The sequence below is a fragment of the Lutra lutra genome, chromosome 8, assembly GCF_902655055.1.
Source record: "Lutra lutra chromosome 8, mLutLut1.2, whole genome shotgun sequence".
NCBI lineage: Eukaryota > Metazoa > Chordata > Mammalia > Carnivora > Mustelidae > Lutra > Lutra lutra.
In genome coordinates this window covers 76,420,699-76,442,652 of record NC_062285.1, presented here as the reverse complement: position 1 = coordinate 76,442,652, position 21,954 = coordinate 76,420,699, and the positions used below count along the sequence as shown (strand labels likewise).

At 38.2% G+C, this 21,954-nt stretch overlaps 1 protein-coding gene and 1 pseudogene across 2 annotated transcripts in view; one reads left to right on the top strand and one right to left on the bottom strand.

Annotated features, from left to right (window-relative positions):
- Positions 1-21,954, top strand: part of ITPR2 (inositol 1,4,5-trisphosphate receptor type 2) — a 491,082-nt gene that overhangs the window by 165,592 nt on the left and 303,536 nt on the right. For both annotated transcript variants that reach the window (XM_047741839.1, XM_047741840.1), the window contains exon 22: positions 20,521-20,714. In XM_047741839.1, coding sequence (XP_047597795.1) covers positions 20,521-20,714 — 194 coding nt within the window. The remainder of the gene's footprint in view (positions 1-20,520; positions 20,715-21,954) is intronic.
- LOC125108014 (uncharacterized) lies at positions 9,849-9,979 on the bottom strand (annotated as a pseudogene).

The following is a 21,954-nucleotide window of genomic DNA, read 5'->3' as shown; positions in this document are numbered from 1 at the left end:
ATTTTCTGAATCTCACCAATGAGAAACTCTTCTTAACAGTCCCAGAGAGTACATAGGAGTTGAGATGTCCATATTAAAGATTCTTCTTGTCATGATCCTTTTATAATCTCCAGTTTACTCTGATCTAAATCATTCTTTATAAGTTAGAAATTGGTCTTCTCTATTGGTCTCTTGGTTTCAGTGCTCACAGTCTGCTTTCAGAGTTTTACCCTAAAGGAAAGTTTTATTTTTCTCTCAAAATTTGTAAATATCTTGTTTGCACTGTCTCTGTCATATCTGTGTCTACCCTGTAAGAGAGATATATATACATATATATATATTTTTTTTTTTAACTCTTTTACGTTATTTATAATTCTCATATTTTCTCATGGACTCCATTCATCTCTGGACTTCTTAATCATTCTATCAGCAATTTGAGAATGATTCATTTTTTTCAACAAGAATTTATTGAGTTACTATTACATACCAGACACTGTTCTACTCACTGGGAATAGAGAAGATAAAGTCCTTAGCCACAAGGAGGACAGATAATTAATAAATACAGAGGCAGAATCCATCTTTTTTCCCTACTGGGAGACAGGTGATAAACAAATGAATATATACTATAACATCCCGTGCTATGAAGAAAAATAAAGTGGGACAATATGGAGAGTGGTAGAATAAGTGGGGAGGAGGGCATAATAGACTGAGCAACCTCTAACATTTGAGCAGAGACCTACATAGGTCAAGGAAGCCAGCCCTGAGGCAGAATAAGATTGACATGAGGGAGGAGTAGCCGGAAGGCCACTTTGGCTGAGGTAAGTAAAATGGGGGACAATAATAGGAGAGAAGGTCGGAGAACCCTGGATTATAGAGCATTGCAGACCTGTGAATTTGTATTTTGTTGTGAGTTTGTTGCACATCTTTTGGCAGGATTTGAGAAGGGACTGATACGGTCTGATAATTTTGCTTGCTGAGTAGAGAATGGAGAATACTAATGTGGGCATAATGGTAGGAAGACCATAGTTTGGAAGCTTTTGGGGAATTGAATGATGGTGATGAACTAGAAGAAGAGTGGTAGAGTAGGGTAAAGGAGATGAATTGGGAATTTTACAGTATTAACTGATAGGACTTGAATGTGAAATAAGAAGGAGGAGAGTCAGAGATTATTCCTAGGGTTTTTTTTTTTAAAAGATTTTATTTATTTATTTGGTAGACAGAGATCACAAGTAGGCAGAGAGGCAAGCAGAGAGAGAGGAGGAAGCAGGTTCCCCACTGAGCAGAGAGCCCAATGCGGGGCTCGATCCCAGGACCCTGAGACCATGACCTGAGCCGAAGGTAGAGGCTTCAACCTACTGAGCCACCCAGGCATCCCTATTCCTAGGTTTGAATTACCATTTGTGTGAATGTGGTACTATCATCAAGGTAGGAAGGACTGATGGTTGAGGGGGTTGGAGGGAAAAATCAGGATTTCTGTTTGGGCACATTAGGTTTAAATACCTGTTGGGCATCCACGTGGAGATATTATGTCAACTGAATATATGAATGAAACTTCAGGGTAATGTCAGGGTAGAAACTATAAATGTGAGAACTAGTGCATAGAAGACACTCAAAATTCAAACTGAATAAGATCAGTTTGGGAGTGTTTGTTGATTGGGAAGAAATAAGTTCTAAAGATTGAATCCTGGGACCTCCAACATTGAGCCATGAGATGAGAAGAAGTGTCAGCACGAGAGACTGGGACAGAGCAGCCAGGGAAAAAAGCAGGGCCCCAGGACAATGGGATATCTTGGAAGTCAGCAAAAAGTGATGCTAAATAATTGTAATTGTTTGTTGACTTATATAAATATACTTTCTACATAGCTAATATTCTTTGAGTACTCTATGTGCTAAGTGGTTTTACATGGATTAACTTCTGTGTAGTGTGATTTGTGCTTAACAACGACACACACTATTATTAAAATATGAGACATCTCAATTTTACTCCAGTATTAAAATAAATTCATAATAGTTTTTATGAGCCAATTTAATTTTCTAAGAAACTTTGCGTTGTATCAGTGAGAAATATTTATATATGTCTCAGTATAAACTGAGACTCAGAGGTTTCTACCTTTTAAGACTCATATGTTGAGTAGAACATACTCTTGATTTGGGGAAATACCTTTTCCTAATTGGTAGAAAGGGGTTTATGGATTTTGGCTAGATTTTTGGAATCCAAAGTAATGTGCTTATCCCCTTTTAAGTAAATACCCAAGAATTCTGTTATCCTAGTTTTTGGTGCATTGAAATTAATTTGAATTTAAGGACCATTTTTTCAAGATTCCTTCTCTTGATATCTGCAGATCAGGGAGTAAATCATTTTTTATACATTTCTGTGATTGTGTACATAATACAAAATGTGAGAAAACATAGTTTATTGTTAAGCATGATTTGATAAGAGTCGTAATTGAATTACAGATAACCTTTGAGAGATGTTATGCTGGGCTTTCTTCCTTCCCCTCACCCCTAGAAAACCTTTCCAAGGAATTATTTTTACTTTTACTAATGTTCAACGTTTATTTTATGTTAACTTGCATTATTAACTATCTAGAAAGTTTTATTTAAATGTACAAATATAGAAAAACCTATTCAGGGAGATTAATTAACTTGCCCAAGATGCACTAGTAAATTAGCAACATTGCTAAGAGTTAAACCATAAGAAATTAGTTTTCCTATCATTCGTATCACTTGATTATTTATTAGTTAAATAAGCTAATATACATAGATATATTTTTCTTTATCTAGCCTTCAAATTTATTGATTGAGGAATGATGACATAAAGCTAGATTAATCATATCTGTATTTGTCAGCAAAATCTAGAGATAAAATCACAGTTTTATAGTATACAAAGCTTGGGTGTATCATGTTGCTACCAATATTGAGCCATACAATGTAAACGTAATGTTCTTCATCCAATGACTAATATCATTTGCCATTCCTACTTGGTGCCTTTTGAGATGCCTTAGTTATCCAGGGCTTCTAGAAAGCCATGATGATGTTGAGGTCTATGGAAAGTGCTACTCAAATGGGTACCAGTCAAAGACCAACCAGGAAAGAGCACACTATGTCAGGAAAGCTTCATATACCAATGTGTGGGAAAACCACAAAGACAGTGCAGTACCATTAGTAGTGCAGAGACAGTCCAGTACCATTGGACTACCATGAGGCAGTCCAATGAGCTAATATTTTAGAAAAATTGTAACTGAGGTTAGAATTTTGGTTCATAATTTTTTTAGAAGTGTATCGGTTCAGTCTCATAAATACGGATATTTCTTAAGCTAAGTAAATGAAATACAGAGTTTAAAACAAAAAGAAATTGGGACAAAGCAATATCATATGCCTCTAGATGTGAGCTACTAAGAAGGACATAATATCATCCGGTAAGTATCCCTGACAAAAATTCAGTTTCCAGTTAATCATGAGGAATTATGAGGCAAGTATAAATTGTGGGGTATTTTGTGGAACAACTGGCTTGAACTTTTCAAAAATGTCCATGTCATGAAAGAGAAAGGCTAAAAACTGTTCCAAATTAAAGGAGATTAAGGAGACATGACAACTAGATACAATATGTGATTTTGGATCAGGAAAAATAGCATCTACAGAAGACATTACTGGCACAATAGGTGAAATGCGAATATGGATTGTATATTAGGCTGTGGTAGTAGATCAGATTTCTTGAACTTTATAATTGTACTATGGTTATGTAAGAGGATGTTCTTGTTTTTACTGAATACAAGGTGAAGAATTGAGAGTCAAAAGGTCAGGATGTGTGGAACTAACACTTAAATAGTGCAGGAAAGATATATATTTATGTAAATAGAGAGAGAGAGAGACAGAGAGAGGATGCAAGTACAGCCAGATTCGTGAATCTCATAAAACTGGGCAGAAGGTATTATAAGAGTTCTTTGTATTATTCTTGCAACTCTTCCCATAAATTTGAAAGTGTTTCAAAACAACATGTTAACGACTTAAATTATGAGCCACGTAGGAAAATGATTTATTATATATAAGATGACACCTCAAACTTAAAGCATTATCTTTTGTTCTAGGAGGTGTGTTATTATAGCTGAGTTCTATTAGACTATAAATTCCTAACAAAGGTTCTATTAGACTCTTAAAATTCTTAACAAAGGAAGCAAGAGAGAACACATTTCTGGAATCTCCAAATGTGGAGACAGGATTTTCAGGCCTGGGAAAAATTCCTGTGGTACAGGATGAGACAGAGGTTGATGCCAGAGAGGAAATCCCAGATTGTGGAAAGTACCTGGGGGGGGGTGGGGGGTGGAGAACTGTTACTTGAAAGGACAACTCGTGGGAGCCATAGCAATGTGGCCAAATTAATAATACCCAGTGTAGCATCATATTGGCTCTTTTATATTTCAATGATCTGGATTAAATTTTCCTATTTTAGTGAAACCTTATTCAGTTGGAAGTCATTTGCAAAGCACAATTTTTAAAAAATAAGGAGTAATTTTATAAGCATTGTTGCTAGATGAACCAGTTCCTTTAAGTAAGAGATGATAATCTTCTCATCTCATACCGTGTCTGGAAAATTTTGTGCAATCGAACCAGGTCTTTTTTTATCCTTCTGATCTACTTACCACTTACTAATTCTGCTCCAGCACAGTTGGGGTTGGACATTCAGAGAAATGTGTTTGGTAGCTGTTTGGTAGGTCAGACCCAGCGGAGCGGAAGAAGAGGCATGTCCAGAGGGAAAGGGCTTAGAGTTCCTGGAGTTCCACTTCGTGCGGGCCTCGGTGGCGCCTGCTGTGGAGGGTGTGCACCTGTAGCATTCATTTGTTTTTCTGGGAAATCCTGTGGGTTTAGATGTCAGTGATTAGTGTTTGAAATTCTGGGGATGGCTGGGTTGGAAAGTGGCAATTCCAGACGTTTTCCTCTTTTGGGTCCTTAGGAACAGTGCAGATGTGCCCCTGTGAATCATCCTTATCCTAGAGTTGGTTGTGGGTCTGAATCTAGCCCCCAGACTGTGACTACTCACCATCACTGTGGCTTTCCATTGGCATCCTCGGCAGAAATTGCTAGGTCAGAAGCAGCTTTTCATTTTTGTGCCATCGAGGGGGTCCATTCAGAAAATGATGCAGGCATACTAATGTAGAGATGCTGGGAGCGGACACGTCCTGTTCTGTGCTATAGTGGTATAGAAGGTCCTGACCTTCAGAACCACACATCCCATACCTTTCATTGGCTCTGTTCTCACTTATGAAAAGAAATACTGTTTTCAGACAAATGTATTCACTCCCAGCAGGCTATGCTGTTGAGTCAATTTGCTTTGCCTAATACCTATCATTTGCTCTCAGTGATTTAGAATACGCAGGCACCGCTCAGTGTAATTGATCTTTTGGGTGGGAGGATTATGTCAAGCAGGGCTCTTTGTCATGTATAGAAGTGAAAAGCCAATGCGTATGCTGGCTGATAAGTCAGATATTTTCTTTCTTTAAAAATTTTTTATTTAAATTCAATTTAATTAGTTTCAGAGATAGAATTTAGAGATTCATCAGTTGCATATAACACCCAGTGCTCATTCCGTCAAGTATCCTAATGCCCATCACCCAGTTTCCTCCTCCCCCTTCCTCTTCCCCTCCAGCAACCCTCCGTTTGTTTCCCAGAGTTCAGAGTCTCTCATGGTTTGTCTCCCTCTCTGATTTTGTCTTATTTTATTTTTTTCTCCCTTCCCCTATATCAGTTTTGTTTTTTAAATTCCATATATGGATGAAACCATGTGATGTTGTCTTTCTCTGGCTGATAGGTCAGATATTTCAATATACTTTTGAAAGTACATTCTATTTAAAAAATTATACTTTTCTTCCTCTTTATGCCTGCTGAAGGATGTACAATCCGAGGACTGATACTACTACTGATTAAGATTACTTTTTTATAGCGGGGTGGATGTATTTTGTTTTCCTAGAGAGTCATTCAAATATTTGGAACAAATGTGAATACAACTTACATTCATCTAATGAACAACATAACATGTTAACTCTGTGTAGTGAGAGAGAAAGTCTCGTCTTCACTTGAACAGAAAGCAGAATGTGACACAATCTTGTTTGGGTCTAACTCAGTATTTAGTTATCCTGTCAATGTCTTTCCACTTGTCTATTTGTTGTTTGGATGGGACTGGGATTCAAATTTAAGCCTCCAACATGGAGCAATAAAGTCTTAACCCAGGGTATGATGTCGGCCTAGTTAGGGTGTCTAGGCCAAGACTATCATTTCTTTTCAGTATATGTGCTGCCGAAGCGAGCACATATCATTTCTTTTCACAGTTGTCTCCCCGGCCTTGAACTTACCAGAGTTTGAAAAGGCAATATATCAGAAAACTACCAAAACACTAAATAAGAGCCGGATAGTTTCTTGTAATCTTCTACTATTTTGCTTTTCTTACAACTTCAGATTCTTGGGAGTTTCTATAGTCAAGCCCTGAAATGTGGGCCAGTTCCTAATCAGTGACCAGACAATCTCTTTGGTTGGTGTACGTATGTTAGGGTGTTGAAAATGGGAAATTGCTACAAAAGTCAAATGGAGAATCCCATTTACTTTTAGGATTCCCTTTCTTTGGGGCTTGGGTTTGGAGCTGAAAGTGGTTTTAGAGAATAAGAAACAGATAACCACAATGTCCTGAAAGGACTGGAGCTCCCCTTGGGTGACTTTGAGTCCTGTGGGTTTCACCCAGGGGAGGGAAGAGATTGGACAGGCAGGTGGTAAGAGGCCCTTTGGATGTGTGTCTGTCTGGGAGCATCTCTTGCCCCAGGAGATTTGGGGGAGGAGATTAAGAGCAAGCTGACTGTCTATCTCGTGGCAAACAACTAGCCATTTCTTCACTTCAACTTTTTTTTTTTTTTTTTTTTTTTGCGGGGGTGGGGAGCGTTTTGGAAGGGACTTTACACCATCCGCCTTGAAATATGCTTTTTCTGGCAGCATAGTTGCTGTTCAAAAGAAGGGAAATGAGGTTGGGAGGTGGAGCAGAAACATTTTTAATATTGTTATATGGGTGGGAAAGGAAGAAAGTATTTGCAGGAAAAATAGCTACCAGAAAATAGTTTCTTCCTTTATAAAATATGGTTAGTCTAACTGTGAGCTTTACGGTCTCTTTCAGTTCAAAACTGTGAGTCTTTGAAGATTAGTGTGTTCACTCGCTGAATGCTCTTCTTTTTAACATGTGTTGCAAAACATTCCTTTTAGCCAGTATCCATGAGGCATTTGTCTCCTGGCTAATAGCGGTGATAGCTCTTTGTAAAGCCACCAGCTAGAACGCCTTGAAATCAGAAGTCTTCGTTCACTAAGAATACAGAGTGTATCACAAAAAAAGCAAGCAAGCATGTAAGCAAGAAAGCCAAGATTTACCTGGATGCAAGTGAGGCTGAGGACATTACAGGTGGGGTGACAACAAACAGAAGTGAGGTTTAGTACAATGCCTGTTCCTGGGCAGCCAGTACAAGGTCCAAGGCAGCTTGTATTTTCAAGACTCTTTCAAGTGTGCCTTCATCTTCTTTTAATTTTTGATCCGACTGAGCTCTATCCAGGTCTCTATAAAGGATGTAAGTTTGCGGGGGAGTTCACAGTGCTCAGAAGTGTTAGCGAAGTTTACCTGTAGGGAGAAGATACCACTGTTACGATTCATCATGTGAAAATCTCTTGCAGGGATCTCTGGACTTCTTTTTGCCCATTCTCCCTCTCAAGAGTCTTCTTTGGATGGCCTTATTCTTTGACCTGTCTCCCCTCATCTCCACTTCCAGGGATGTCCCTTCGCTTCAAACACATCTGTCTTATCTCCAGGATGTGTCTTGTTCCTCACATCTCCCTACTTCCTGTCTGCTGTTCCCTTCTGCCTTCTCCTTCTTCTCATCAGAATCATGTATTTCTAGTAAAGGAAGCTTTTGACTCCAAGAAGAGGCAGAGACACACATGTAATCCTCTTCACAGAGCTAGGGTTTCTCTTGTCCCTTTGTGTATGTGAGTGCCATTTAGATGAGCGTGTTCTCGTAACACCTTGAGATTTTTCCACTAATTAAAAAAAAAAAAGATTTATTTATTTATTTGCTTGAGAGAGGGAGAGAGAGGAAGAGAGAGGGGAGGGACAGAGGGGGAGAGAGAGAGAGAATAAGAGAGAGAGAACCCTCAAGCAGACTTCCCGATGAGTACGGAGCCCAATGCAAGGCTCCATCCCAGGACCCTGAGATGATGACCTGAGCTGAAATCAACAGTTGGCTTCTCAGGTGACTGGGACTCCCTGGTGCCCATCTTCCACTGATTTTTAAATAACAACAATGGCAGCAACAGTGATAGCAACGTCCCTGAATCTCTGGAGTTATTTATTGCAAGTTGTGTTCCCCAGGAAGCAGACCCTGAGCCAGAGATTAGCATGAAGGAGGTATTATTAGGTGACTCTTAGGATCAATGCCAGTGAAATGGAAGGGAAAGGAGCAGGATTGGGCAAAGGGAGAAATCGGGTTGTGATGCTGACCTAGTGGCAAACTCTGGGGTGAGGGGAGATGTCTGCATTTGGGATGTTCTTTCAGAGTCGTCTGCCATTGGAGTGAGGGTTGGGTCTGAGCCTTTATGCCTCCATGGGCTGCCCTGAAACGGGTGTGTCACTCGAGGCAGCTCTCTTCAGACTCGTCAGTCCCCCACAGGGCTGACATTTGAGGGCTGTCCTCAACGTAGCTACTCAATGAGTAGCACTCCTAGCAGGTGAGACCATATATTGTCCCTTATCCCTGAAAGGGCATCTGGGCAGGACTGTCACCGTATCCACCATAGGAATCTTCCAGAAAAATACTGTGATTGGAAAAATTGTAGCTCAAGATTAAGATATCATAGGAAATGCAGATTAGAAAGAAAAATAAAAATGATTATGATCTCATAGGAAATAGAGATTAGGGAGAAAAGTAAAAACAACCTTAAAACGTAAAACATACAAGCAAGTTCTAGATAGGAAAAATTTCTAGAAGCTGCCTACTTCAAAATGCCCCAGAATCACTGGCATCACAAACCTGTTTTGGGAAGCAAGTCTTTTTTGGACTCTTCTTCTTCAGTTATGAAGGAAGAATTTCTGTGACATTCTGATCTTCTGAGTCTGGTTCTCCTGCAGCTTTGTGCTGTGCTGGCTCTGCCTCTGAGTTCTTTCTGGCTTAATGCACCTGTTGCCCCCCTCCCCCATCCCACCGCCGCCAGCTTTAAGCTTTTATAAGTTTTAGAAAAAATGCCTATGTAACTGTCCAGTTTTCTCTTACTTATGAATAAAGCCTTAAAGGACTTTACCCTCTCTGGGCTTAATCTTCTCTCCATTATCCAGAAAGTTTCAAACACAGGATCTATGTTAGATCATGTTCCTTTTATGTCTAAAAATAGGTAGAGAGTAACTATGTAATATATCTACTTTATACTGAGTTTCTACCATGTGCCAGGCCACACATTGGCAAAATATTACTATAAAAGGGATGTATTATTTATATTCAATACTGAACACACCTTTAGATCTTTTGCATACTTTTACTTTTTTTTTTTTTTTAAGACTTTATTTGTTGGGGGGAGAGAGAGAGAGAGAGCGAGCACACACAAGCACTGGGAGCAGCAGGTAGAGGGAGAAGGAGACTCCCCATTGAGGAAAGAGCCTGATGCGGGGCTCAATTCCAGGACCTTGAGATCATGACCTGAGCTGAAGGCAGACGCTTAACTGACTGAGTCACCCAGGAGTCCCGCACACTTTTACTTTTTTTGTTGTTGTTGTTTAATATGTAAATCCGATTTTAAATCAGTGTTTAGGACACGATGAATGGATAACTTTCAGCTTTACTTCATCACCTAGTTCTGTAAAAAATCACATTTAAAGAATCAGTGTTGATGTAATTCCACAACTTCTCAGTATTTTTTTTTTTTCAATTAGCAATAATCGCGCCTCGGATAAACCTCATTGGCTACGATACTGCCACTGCGCAAAGCTTGTATTTTTTTTTTTAAGCAAAATTTATTTCTTTATTGAGAGTTGAAATGCAAAACATGCAAAGTCACCCAAGATTATACCAGCGGTTTGTAGTTCTTTTTTTTTTTTAAATTTTAAATTAAATTAAATTAATTAATTAATTTATTTATTTTTATTTTTTAATTTTTTTCATTTTTAAAAAATTTTTTATAAACATATATTTTTATCGCCAGGGGTACAGGTCTGTGAATCTCCAGGTTTACACACTTCACAGCACTCACCATAGCACATACCCTCCCCAATGTCCATAATCCCACCCCCCTTCTCCCAACCCCCCTCCCCCCAGCAACCCTCAGTTTGTTTTGTGAGATTAAGAGTCACTTATGGTTTGTCTCCCTCCCAATCCCATCTTGTTTCAAGGGGGTAGGAGAAGAATAAATGACACACTTTTACTTTTAATCCTTATTGCACTCCAGCAATTAGTTATTATGATCACTGTTTTGCCCAGGAAATTGCCCAAGATCACACAATTTATAGCTTGCTGAGCCAAATTTTGAATTCAGATTTCTTTTCCTTTTTCCCACTTCCTTAAAAAACCCACAGCCCTACGGTTGATGTTCTTTCTGCTATTATTATATTACTTTCTATCTAGATGATTTCTTCATCTGCAGGGATGCTATTTTCTACTTTTTCCAAGTTTAGTGTCCAAGAAAGTTTAGCATTAAACAGTAGGCGTTTCCCAAAGAGTTTTGAATTTACTTGAAATGATTACAGGTCAGATCAAAAAACCTTTTTAAAACCAATAATCATCTCTTCTTGAATGGTTGGCTTGTCTCAGAAACAAAGTTTCAATCACAGGTCTTAAAGGTTTTACCACTTAAATATCTCTTGAATTTGGATGTTCCTGTTCACTCCCTACAATAAATTTCTGACTGGTCTCCCTGAGTCTGTTTTTGGCCCTTTTCTCCACATTCCAACCTAAGGATTCTTCTAAATCACATACGCTAGCTCTTTTACTAGCTCTCTTCTTCTCTGGAGAATAACTCAGTTCTTTAAGTTGGTGCCCGAGGGTCTTCATAATATGCATCAGATGTCTCTAGCTCTGTCTCTTCCTGTTTCCCCAGTAATTCTAACCAATTTTACCTTCTTAGATACATTTCTATATCTCATATATACTTTCATAAATTTATCATTAGGACAAGTGTATGTAAGTGCTACGCTCTATGTAAATATGCAAGTATTTGGAGGACAAAAGTACTTAGAGGTCCTAATATTCCAAGTATATATTTGTGTCTTTCTTTTCTTTTTTTTTTTTTTAAGATTTTATTTATTTATTTGACAGACAGAGATCACAAGTAGGCAGAGAGGCAGACAGATAGAGAGAGAGGAGGAAGCAGGCTCCCTGCAGAGCACAGAGCCCGATGTGGGGCTCGATCCCAGGACACTGGGACCATGACCTGAGCCACCCAGGTGCCCCGTGTCTTTCTTTTCTTAATTTTGTAATTATGTTTTGTAAGTCTGTTTTTTTGTTGTTATTGCTGTTGTTGTTTTTTCCCCCAAAAAAGGCTCCAGACCCTTAGATTTACTATCTGGATAATTCCATAATAAAGTTTCAGATTTATTGACTGAGAGAAGCAACCTAGAGAGGAAAACTATGAAAACATATTCTCTTTCTGTTTCTATAAGCTGGCATGTACCATGTATAACATACTATTATTTACATACAAGGGTTGACCTATTGAGTGAAATGCATCTGATGAATGTATGTAGACTACATGTTTTATATAAGTATTTAAACATTTGAATGTTAAAAATATCTTCTGGACTGTGACATTCCCAAACTAGGATTGTTTTTCTTTTATTACTGATGAACTTCTAGTTTCCCTTTCCAAACTTGCAGTGAAGGAGAGAGAACATGAGAAATGCCAGTTCATGATAAAATACGTCCTGGTATTTTGTTCCTGCAATTTTATTTGAGCAGTTTGAGTGATTAATGTTGTACCTTTTTAGTGATCTCTGATGCACCGTCTTAATAGAGTAATATGATTGAAATATTCACTTGCTAACTGTGTAAGTTAATAAATTTCACAAGGACTTAATGGTTATGAGGCGCGCATAATTTACATGGCACACTAAGTCACCAAGTACCTCTTCTTTTGGGAGTATAACTTTCTTTTGGTTCTCTCAGTCAGATATTACATAAAGTTATAATACATAAAATTATTTTTGTTTGGCTTCATAATTGATTGACCAGTAGAGGCAGGAGACTGATTTTGTGTTTGTTGGTGTTTCTGTGGGATTTGTTAGAAACAAAGGCATCATATGTCGTTTTTGTGTTTGGTTTCACAAAGTTTTCAGGTACACAGTGGGTGGAGCACCTTCCACAGTTGAGTGTGGAACTTACTCTTAGTCTTTAAGCTATAGAGTGATGCTGGAACCTCCAGAGTTATCTAGGAAAGACATGAATGATTCCTAGCACCCAGGAAGAGTTACTACCATTACCATATTGAGTTAATAGGACAGAATCAATTACGCAGGGATGCCCTCACGAATAATGAGAGTGACTGAGGATGGCCATGTTGTCCTCCCCTCCTCTCCAGCTATTTTATCTATTTATGAATACTATTTGAACCTCAGAATCTGATGCCTTGAGGTGTCATTACACTGGGAATGGTTCCCTAGTTCTCTCAATTTCTGCTGGAGAGAGTCCACCAGTGACCTCCAGTAAGGTACACTGTTGGAACCTAAACATAAATGCGTAGAATGTTAGCATGTAAAGGGACTGTTGAAATCATCTATGCAATATACAAAATTCAAATCTTCATACAACACCCATTACAAATGGTCACCTGGGATCTCCTTGAACATCGGAGTGACCCAAGATTTTGTTGCTGCAAAAGGCAGGTCTTTCTTATTTCCAAGAGCTCCAATTATTAGGTTTCTTTTGTTATGTTAGGTCTGTTTTGTAGAATATCCTAAATATATCTGCCTCTGACGTCCAATTAGCAGTCCTACTTTTGTTCCCTGGAGCCACATTGAAATTGAACATCAATTCCACATGTCTGTTCCCTCCTTTTGAAAATGACCAGTATGTTGCCTGCGTGTCTCCTCCTCTCTGGGTAGTTTCTTTAACTATTCCTCTTAGGATTCAGGTGTTACTGATCACTGGTCTGACCAGCACAGAGGCAAGGACAGTTATTTTCTCTTTCATTCTGAACTCTTTACTTTTGTAATGTGGTCTAGGTGAACTGAGTGTTTTTGGTAACAATGACACAGTGTAGATCCCCATGGGACTTGAGCAGAACTGAAATTGAATTTGTGCTCCGGTATTTCACATTTTCCCATCAGATACTTTACAGATATTTAGTTGGTTTTTTGGGGTTCTAAATACAGGGCATTTTGTTTTGATTTTATCATGTTGTTGGTGTAGTTTGGGGATTTGGTGGAATAAATCACTATATTAGTTATCCTTATTTGTTTCATGCTACCTTTACATTTAAGAAACATGCTGTCTCTGACTTCACCAGTCAGCAACAAAAACACTTATCTGGTTGAGGCAATGGTACAGCAGCAAGGAGCTAGAAACCTCTCTGAACTTTAACAATGATTGATGTGCTAGTACTAGTACTCTTTGGTTATGATCATTTAACTAAAATCATACCTAGGAAACTACATTATTTAATACATGTATCTATAGTGTGATGATGAATCAGAATAGTGGTTGCTCTTGGTGGTGGTGGTGAGGAGGAAGGTAGAGGAGAGGAACTAGAGAAAGGTACAAAAGAGGTTCTGGGGTAATGGAAATATTTGGTATCTGGATGACATGTAGGTTTATAGGGGTGTATGTCCTCCTTCAGCAGAACTGCTGAAAACTTTCATTTAAGATCTGGGCATTTTATTGTATCTAAATTGTATCTCAATTGTAAACAGTATGTAAATTCATTTATTGCTTAGATTACCAACAGTTAAGAATTAAAATCAGCTTTGCAAATTAAAATCTTGAGGTTTGGAATATTGAAATGCCTTTGTCAGTATTTGACAGTGATGAAATCCAAAGTAGGATGTAGAACTCAACCACTGTTTTGTATGAATTGCTTTTTAAATTCATCCTTTGAATAACACTTCTTTAGAGTGTGGGTGGGATGGGAAATAATTTTCTTTTAAGCAGCCTACTTGATATTCAAAAAAAAGATGGATAATAACATTACTATATTTTGGTAGTGTGTGTTCAATAGATTTTGCTTTGTTCAAATTCTAAGGTTTTGGAAGGCTGGAATGTATAAATGGTTTATCAGCATACTCTATTCAATGAGTATTTATTTAGAATGAAGAGAATTTGGTGTCATATTGTCTATTTTGTTCACTGAGTATTCTTTATAAAGCACTTCTCTGAAAGTCTTCTTTTTGAGGTGATATTGTATGTCAGTCAAGACAGAGTGTAAGAGATCATGAGCTATGATGGAACCACGCATTCCTTAGTAGAATGGTGGTCACTCTAACAGAACATGATTAAATGGAGAATAATTGTTTTTAAGAGATGTAGTGAAAGCATGCACATGTCCTCCGCTTTTCATTTTGAGGTAATACCTTATAATTATATGATACCTTTTATTCTTCATGACGTTTTTGTACATATTATATTATCTTATTCTCACAGGACTTGGAACATATTTTGTTATATTAAGAGTATGTACATAGGATGGTGAAATAATTTGAGGAAGATCATACTAATCTAAATCTTCAACTCTGTTCAAAGCCTAGTTCAAAATTGTGTCTCTTCAGTGAAGCTGCCCTTCACCCTCCTTACCTAAAATAATTTAAAAAATTAAACTAAAAGTTTAATTAAAAAAAATTTTAGAGGCCCCTGGGTGGCAAAGTTGGTTAATGTCAGACTTGATTTCAGCTCAGGTCATGATCTCAGAGTCACACGATCAAGTCCCACATCGGGCTCTGGCGATTAGTGTGCAGAGTCTGCTTGAGATTCTTTCTCCCTCTCCCTCTGCCCCTCCCCCTGCTTGTGCACAGTCTTTCTCTCTCTCTCAATAAATTAAAAAAAAAACAACAAAAACCTTTTTTTTTAATTAAAAAAAATTCTTAAGTATCTTCGTCCTGCCCATGCTATAACTCTCAGCTGCCTTGTATTTCTTCTTAAATTTTTTTATGGATATATTTTATGTTTTATGTTTTCCTAGCCATGTTGTTAGTTCTTTTTTCCTATGTCCTCCCATCCCCACTGTCCTTAGAACAGAGCCAGATGAACATCGGTTATTTAATAATACTTTCTGAGCAAGAGCTGCCCTTAAAATGAAATTGTGCAGCACCAATAAAATGCTCCAAGTAGTGTGTGGCCATCATATGTAATAAAAACTGGTTGTATAAGTTCACTTGGGGATAATGTGACCAAATTCATTATATGATTAATAGTAATTTCACATTTTTACTGCACAGTTTTAATTAGAATCTTTGCTTTCTGGGGGTGCCTGGCTAGCTCAGTCAGTAGATCATGCGACTCTTAATCCCAGGGTTATGAGTTCAAGCCCCATGTTGGGCATGGAGACTACTTAAAGAAAAAAAAAAACCAGAAAACTATTAAAAAAAGAATCTTTGCTTCTTGCCTTTGCTAGATTTTCTGAGTTCGGGTGTAAAATCTTTGGAAACTTGCTAGGTGATTGTCTATTAGCAAAGCAGCATGGTTTGGGGAAAAACCCCTGCATATTGATATCTGTTGACCTCTCTCTGAAGCTCTGCCACTTTCTGGCTGTGTAAAGTGGGATGGGTCCCCTAAGTCCCCACCCTACTGTGAGGGTATATGTGGCCTAGCAAAGTACATGGGATGTGATTTGCCCTTGATGAGGGCAGATTTCATGATTCCCCTTATCTCACTAGTATCTGTCTTATTACTCTTTCTTTTCTTTTTAATGAACAAGTTTTCAAGGAACATGAAGCTTTATATGCTTTTTGAAAAAAAATTAGAAAATTTGGGAAAATATGAAGGAGAGGAAGCAAAAACTCACCTTGAGGAAAGATGGAATATTTTTAGTATACTAAGATCCCATTTTTAAAATAAAAATGTCAATCTCATTTAAAAAAATTTTTATATTTTATTTTATTTCTTTTCAGTGTTCTGGAATTCATTGTTTATTCATTTGTTTATCAAGTCTTTTTTTCCTTTTATTAGTGCATTAATCTAGCAAACATTTATTGGATGACTCCTGTATGTCAGGGACTATTCCAGGTGTTGGAGATAGAGCAGTAAACTAGGCAGGATCTTGGTTTTTCATGGAGCTTACATAGTTTTTTTTGAGGGGCGTATGTACAAGAAGCACATAAACTGTATAAAATACGACCTGAGATGGCGATAATGGCATGGCTGAAATGTAAAGCAGGTGTGTGTGTCCAGAGTGATGGCAGTCCTCCTTTAGAGAGGGTGGCCAGAAGAGGTCTACCTCAGGAGGTAATATTGTACCAGAAATCATAAAGGAGTGAGAAAGCAAGTTGAGTGACCATCTAGTTAAGAGAACTCTAAGCAGAACAGCATGTTCCCAGCAGGTCCAGCACAAGGCTTACAGACCCGATGGAGGCTGGATTATCCAGCTCTCTAAAATCCTGTGATCTAACTTTGAACTGGGAAGGCTGGCTACTTCTTGTCTTCTTAGGGTATAAAATCATGGATTTTCCATTTAATCCAGGTTGGTACCATGGTACCCATGGCTCTGCTTGTATCACTAGCTTCATTAAGGCTGTGATCTTGTGTTAATGTTTTTGTTTGTTTTGCATATAGAAAAGTCCTTTTAAAACCAGACCCTCAACCACTGGGAGGAAGCACTGCTCCAGAGAATGTTCAAAATAGAAAACCATTCCAGTTCTAAAGTGTAGGCGTCTTCCAGCAAGTGGAGGTTTATAAGGAGCTGCTGAGCAGGGATAGGAAGGAGGAAGATTTCCTGAGACCTGTCTTTATGGTTTAACATCATCCTGTTTCAAATGAATTATTATAACAGCAGATGCGTTTTTCTTTCTTTTTCTTTTTCAAATTCAACTATGAAAATATGTTTCAGGGAAGGAAGAACAGTTTTTGGGTTATCCATTCTTTGGCTTCTATTATAAAACATTGAGCTGACTTTAGTAGTCACAGAACAATTAAATTGCTGTGAACAATTATTCACAGAGCTCTTCTAATCAAATATTTCTATGATCTCTTATAAATGCTGAGAAGGTTCCAGAAATGTCTACTTGAAATCTAAACAAATGGAAAATTCAAATGATCGTTTCTTGTGTTAGGTATTTCTAATGGAAATAGATAACATGTAAAGATGACTTTAAATTAAATAAAATAAAATACCAGTAGTCATCAGGTAAATTTCAATCAAGTAAGATTCTGTTAACTCTCTCATGCTTTCTAGAAATCCACTTAACTCTTAATGATTGTTGAGTGTAGTAATGCTCACAAGCAGTAATATGACTTCTGAACAGGTACAATTAAATTGTGGTCAGCTCACCTTCCAGGTTGTATGGATCTCTCATTGCTAAAAAGCAATGAGTCAAGTTCCCATTACCAATCTCAGAGAAGTTACTTCTCTGAGATTGGTAATGGGAACTTGACTCATCGGAAACATCAAACAAACAAACAAACAAACAAACAATGTATTCTCAGTCCACTCTTAGCCACCATTCCTTTTAGGCATTTTCTATATGCTTTTACTTTCGGGTTTTTCTCTTGAAGGAATTAGGATGGGTAAAACTATCCATACAATCATGTAATAAAAAGACCTGAAAAGTCCATCTGCTTTTCTTTCTAAGCAATTCCTTCTTTCTTACTTTTGTTTAACATTTTTTCAAACTATCTCAACACCCTTTACATATAAATATAAATTCTGGCTACTGGGTTAATATAAAAGACATAGAAAAGCTGAATTTTTATGGGTTAGTCTGTCCAGAGGATTTATATAGTTACACAGTAGCCTTTCCACTGAAAACTTTTTAGTAGTATTAACTAATTATGATTGAGAAGAGAAATGGTAAGTTTTCTTCTTTGGCAGTGTTGAAACCCGATGGCCTCTGATTTATCTAACAGTCTAGAGTCGGGAAGTTTTCTCTGGAGAAATGGATACTTGGGAGACTTGCATGTGTGTGATTTATGTGGCATTTGACTTATGTTTTCCAAGCTGTGATAGTTCACAATTTAAGCACTTCTCATCACCACCAAGCAACTCCAGAAAATAGAGCATCTTTTAATTTGAGCCCTCTCACTTGGCCATACATGGAGATGTCAGGAGAGTTTTGTGGCGACCACGTGCCACAGGCATCTAAGGATGTGGTAGAACCAGAATGAACCCCCCCCCCCATGTCATTGACAACATGTGTTACGTATTATTATGGTTCTGGCCTCTAGATTTTAATTTCTTGGTGACAGGATCTATATTTGGGGAAAACAATCGTCTGGGCTAACTTTCTGTGTAATAATCACTTGGATTAAATGATTATTTTCCATGCAAATCTAAGTAAGATGCAAACACTGGGTGCCAAGGATTTCTGTGTGAATCAGGGGTAGGAATAACAAAGGAGCCTGTTCTGTGTTAGTGGTGAGAAACCATCTCCTGGAGGCTAAAACATACGTATGCTCGAGTCAAAATTCGGGAAATGTACTGGTTAAACACTGGTGACCCAAAACCATTGCCAACCTCCAGATGCGCTTCCCTGCAATCCACATAGCAAACAGTGGAGAGATTTGGAAGTAGTCAACTGCTGTGATTGCCTGAGAACTGCAGAAAATGAAGTATTCTGCCTCAAGGTTGTTCTCCTGGAAAACAGGGCTCTCTTGAATCCTTTATCTCAATCTTGTCTAAACTTGGAAATGATCTTTCATATACATCCCTCCCTGCCTTCTTTTTTGGTTTATGCCAACAGCAGTCAAATAAAGTTCATAGACTCTCAGAAGGAAAACCAGTTAATTTTTTGCCTGGAAGATGCCACTCTAGGAAAAAAAAAATGTTCCTTCTCTGCCTACTCCAAAATGTACTATTTGAGTCCCACTTTCTTTTCTGTACATGAATTTCATATATGGATAAGATAAGTTTTAAAAGGCATTTCGTTTTTCACAGTGATTACCAGTGGCTTGTTGATATTTGTGGGTTGGTCTGTGCAAGAGCATCAAGATTTTTTTGGGTCTTCCTTTCAATATTTTCCTTTCCTTTATTTATTTGCCTTGTGGTCCTGTAGGTATCCCTATAGCTTATACTCTTCACTTAGAGCCGAGATTTTATCTCATTCCATCTTATTTCCATTTCCATTTCTCTTGGTTTACACCCTGAGACACTCAGGGAAAGGAAAATTATTTGCCAGATTCTTGGGCCTTTGCTTGAGGTAAAGCTCCATGAACATACATAAAGCAAAGATCAGTATTCCAAAAGAAAAGTAGACAGTTGTTCTTTTAGCTCTTGGCTGCTTGTTGTGGGAACTTAGAAGTGAGAAACAACAGTCAGGCTGGAGAGCATAGATTGGAGCAGCCTCCGGAGGATCCTTGGGTTCAGCTGTTTGTGGTCAGTGGAAGGTGTGAGTGTATGTGCAGTTTTATTGGAGGACAAATGAATGAGAAGTCAAATCAGAGAGAGACAAACCAGGAGAGACTCTGGACTCCGGGAAACAAACTGAGGGTTACAGAGGGACGGGGGTGATGGGATGGGGTAACCGGGTGATGGGTATAGAGGGGGGCACATATGGTGATGAGCACTGTTCTACACAACTAATGAATCATTGAACGCTACATCAAAAACTAATGATGTATTACATGTTGGCTAATTGAACATAATAAAAAAGAGATTAGGGAATTTACCTTCTAAAAAAAAAACAAAAACAAAAAACTCAGAAGACACAGAAAGAGAGCAATCCCATTGTGGAAATGATCATGTTGGTCACTAATGTGTTTTCCTAATTACCTCAAACATCATTGCTTTTTGTGGATTTGGAATACAAGTTTTTTTATTCCAACTGGATGAAGGAATGGGAAGCGTATTGGCAAACATGCTTCTCTGGATGAAACTTTTTCTTTTTCTTTGAAGTTATAGCAAGACTCCTCATGAGCTTTTCTCACAAGCATTATGAAAACAAAGCTGTAAAGTCCTTGGGTTGAGGGTAGGATTAGGATGCTAGTCACCACTTCTGTGTTTTCCTGTAATGCCTGTGTCCTCCCTTGTAGCTCCTTTCTCGTAGAGTTCATCCGCATTATGGTAAAAGTTAGAGCCTATTGGTGTGACAGTTGGTAGGGGCTTCCTGGGTTCCAGAAAGACCTGGGGCGGATGTTAGCAGAGCTCCCACAACTCACTGTGGTGCATCCTGGGAAACCATTTTCTGAGAAAAGTAAACTTCCATTTTTTAAAATTTGTCATTTTGAAATGCGTCTGCAGCCTCTGTAGTTTGTAGGGAAGGAGCCAGAGTAGAGCTGGTGCTATTCTTTCCTGTCTTAGTGCTTCTGCGGTCCTGCTTGCCTTCTGGTTCCGACCAGCTGGGTAGGACGCCTGTTTCTCCAGCCATTGTATGTGTTGACTTAAAGACTTTTCTTGTGCCAGGAAACAATGTCATGAGAACCATCCATGGGGTGGGAGAGATGATGACCCAAATGGTACTCAGTCGAGGCTCTATCTTCCCCATGAGTGTGCCTGACGTTCAGCCCAGCATCCACCCCAGCAAGCAGGGGAGCCCCATAGAGCATGAAGATGTGACCGTGATGGACACCAAACTGAAGATTATTGAGATTCTGCAGGTACGTGGCAGAACGGAAGTGAAGGGACGAATACCCAATTGTGCATCTCCATGTAACTTCTTACGCTCTTTGTTCCAAATCACTGGGAATATTCTGAAATGCTATTGATCTAATTTATTTCTGTTAAGTTAATGACACTATTTAAAATGTTAGTTACATGTGTTCATTTCCATTAAATGTATTTCTGATGATATCTAACAACTGTGGAGTGCTTTGAGGGTCATAAAACCTCTTTCATATGCATTTTCTCACTTAGTATTGACCCTGATTTCATTATACCTTCACTTCAGGGTTTCAGAGCAGGCAAACTTGAGATTGAATTCTAACTCTATTTGTATTTTTAATTGAATTGGGCATGTAATTCTAGGTATTCAGATTTATCATTGTTGCAAGAAACTCAAATGAAATTTTATTTATTATTAATAAAAATGTTAATATTGGTCTCAGTATTTTATATAAGTGACTATCTCTCTTTCTGTTTTTGTTTCCAAGAGGCTGAGAATAATAGATGTTTTTAAAATTAATATAGTCTAATACATATCTCTATGAATTTAAAGGAGATAAATTATTATTTCATGCCCACTGGTTTAGTGAATAAATTCCCTATTACTGTAACTGTGAATTCTTAACATTTTTTTTTAGGTTTGGAAAGTAGTTTTATGATACTTTAATTGTAGCATTTACTCCAGATTTAGAGAATGGAGCCTGGAGTTTTCAAGGATCTATTAAGATTCTGGATACAGTTTACTAAGTCTTTCATCATAATTTAATGTAAACTGAGCTGACAGAAGTGGGTTAGTAGTCCTGGAAGGATCTGTACATTTTTATTTAAAGTAACTAGGCTTATAATCATAAAAGTTTTCACAGTTCCTCCAGAAATTCCAAAGGCTGAATCCTGAGAACTTTTGGCAGGCCTCCCAACCCTGTGTTCATGATCCTGAAGAATCACTTGGTTCCCCTATTCTCAAACTGAGAACAGTAGTGATCACCTGACCCGTGGACCTACTGGGCCCATAGCTTCCCATCATCCTACTCTTGGGACAGCCTCTAAGATATATGACCTTGTTTTAGCCCACAGTTACAGAAGTTCAGCATTCGAAAAACAATCTGACAGCTAACAAACGAGGAGATGGAGCTACTGCAGTGGGGCCCATGCGGGGCTGACCTCTCCTTGCTGCCTCTTTTGGGCTTTTAATATATTTCTTGTTGAGCCTCTTTTTTCGTTCTGGTTTTTGTGTTG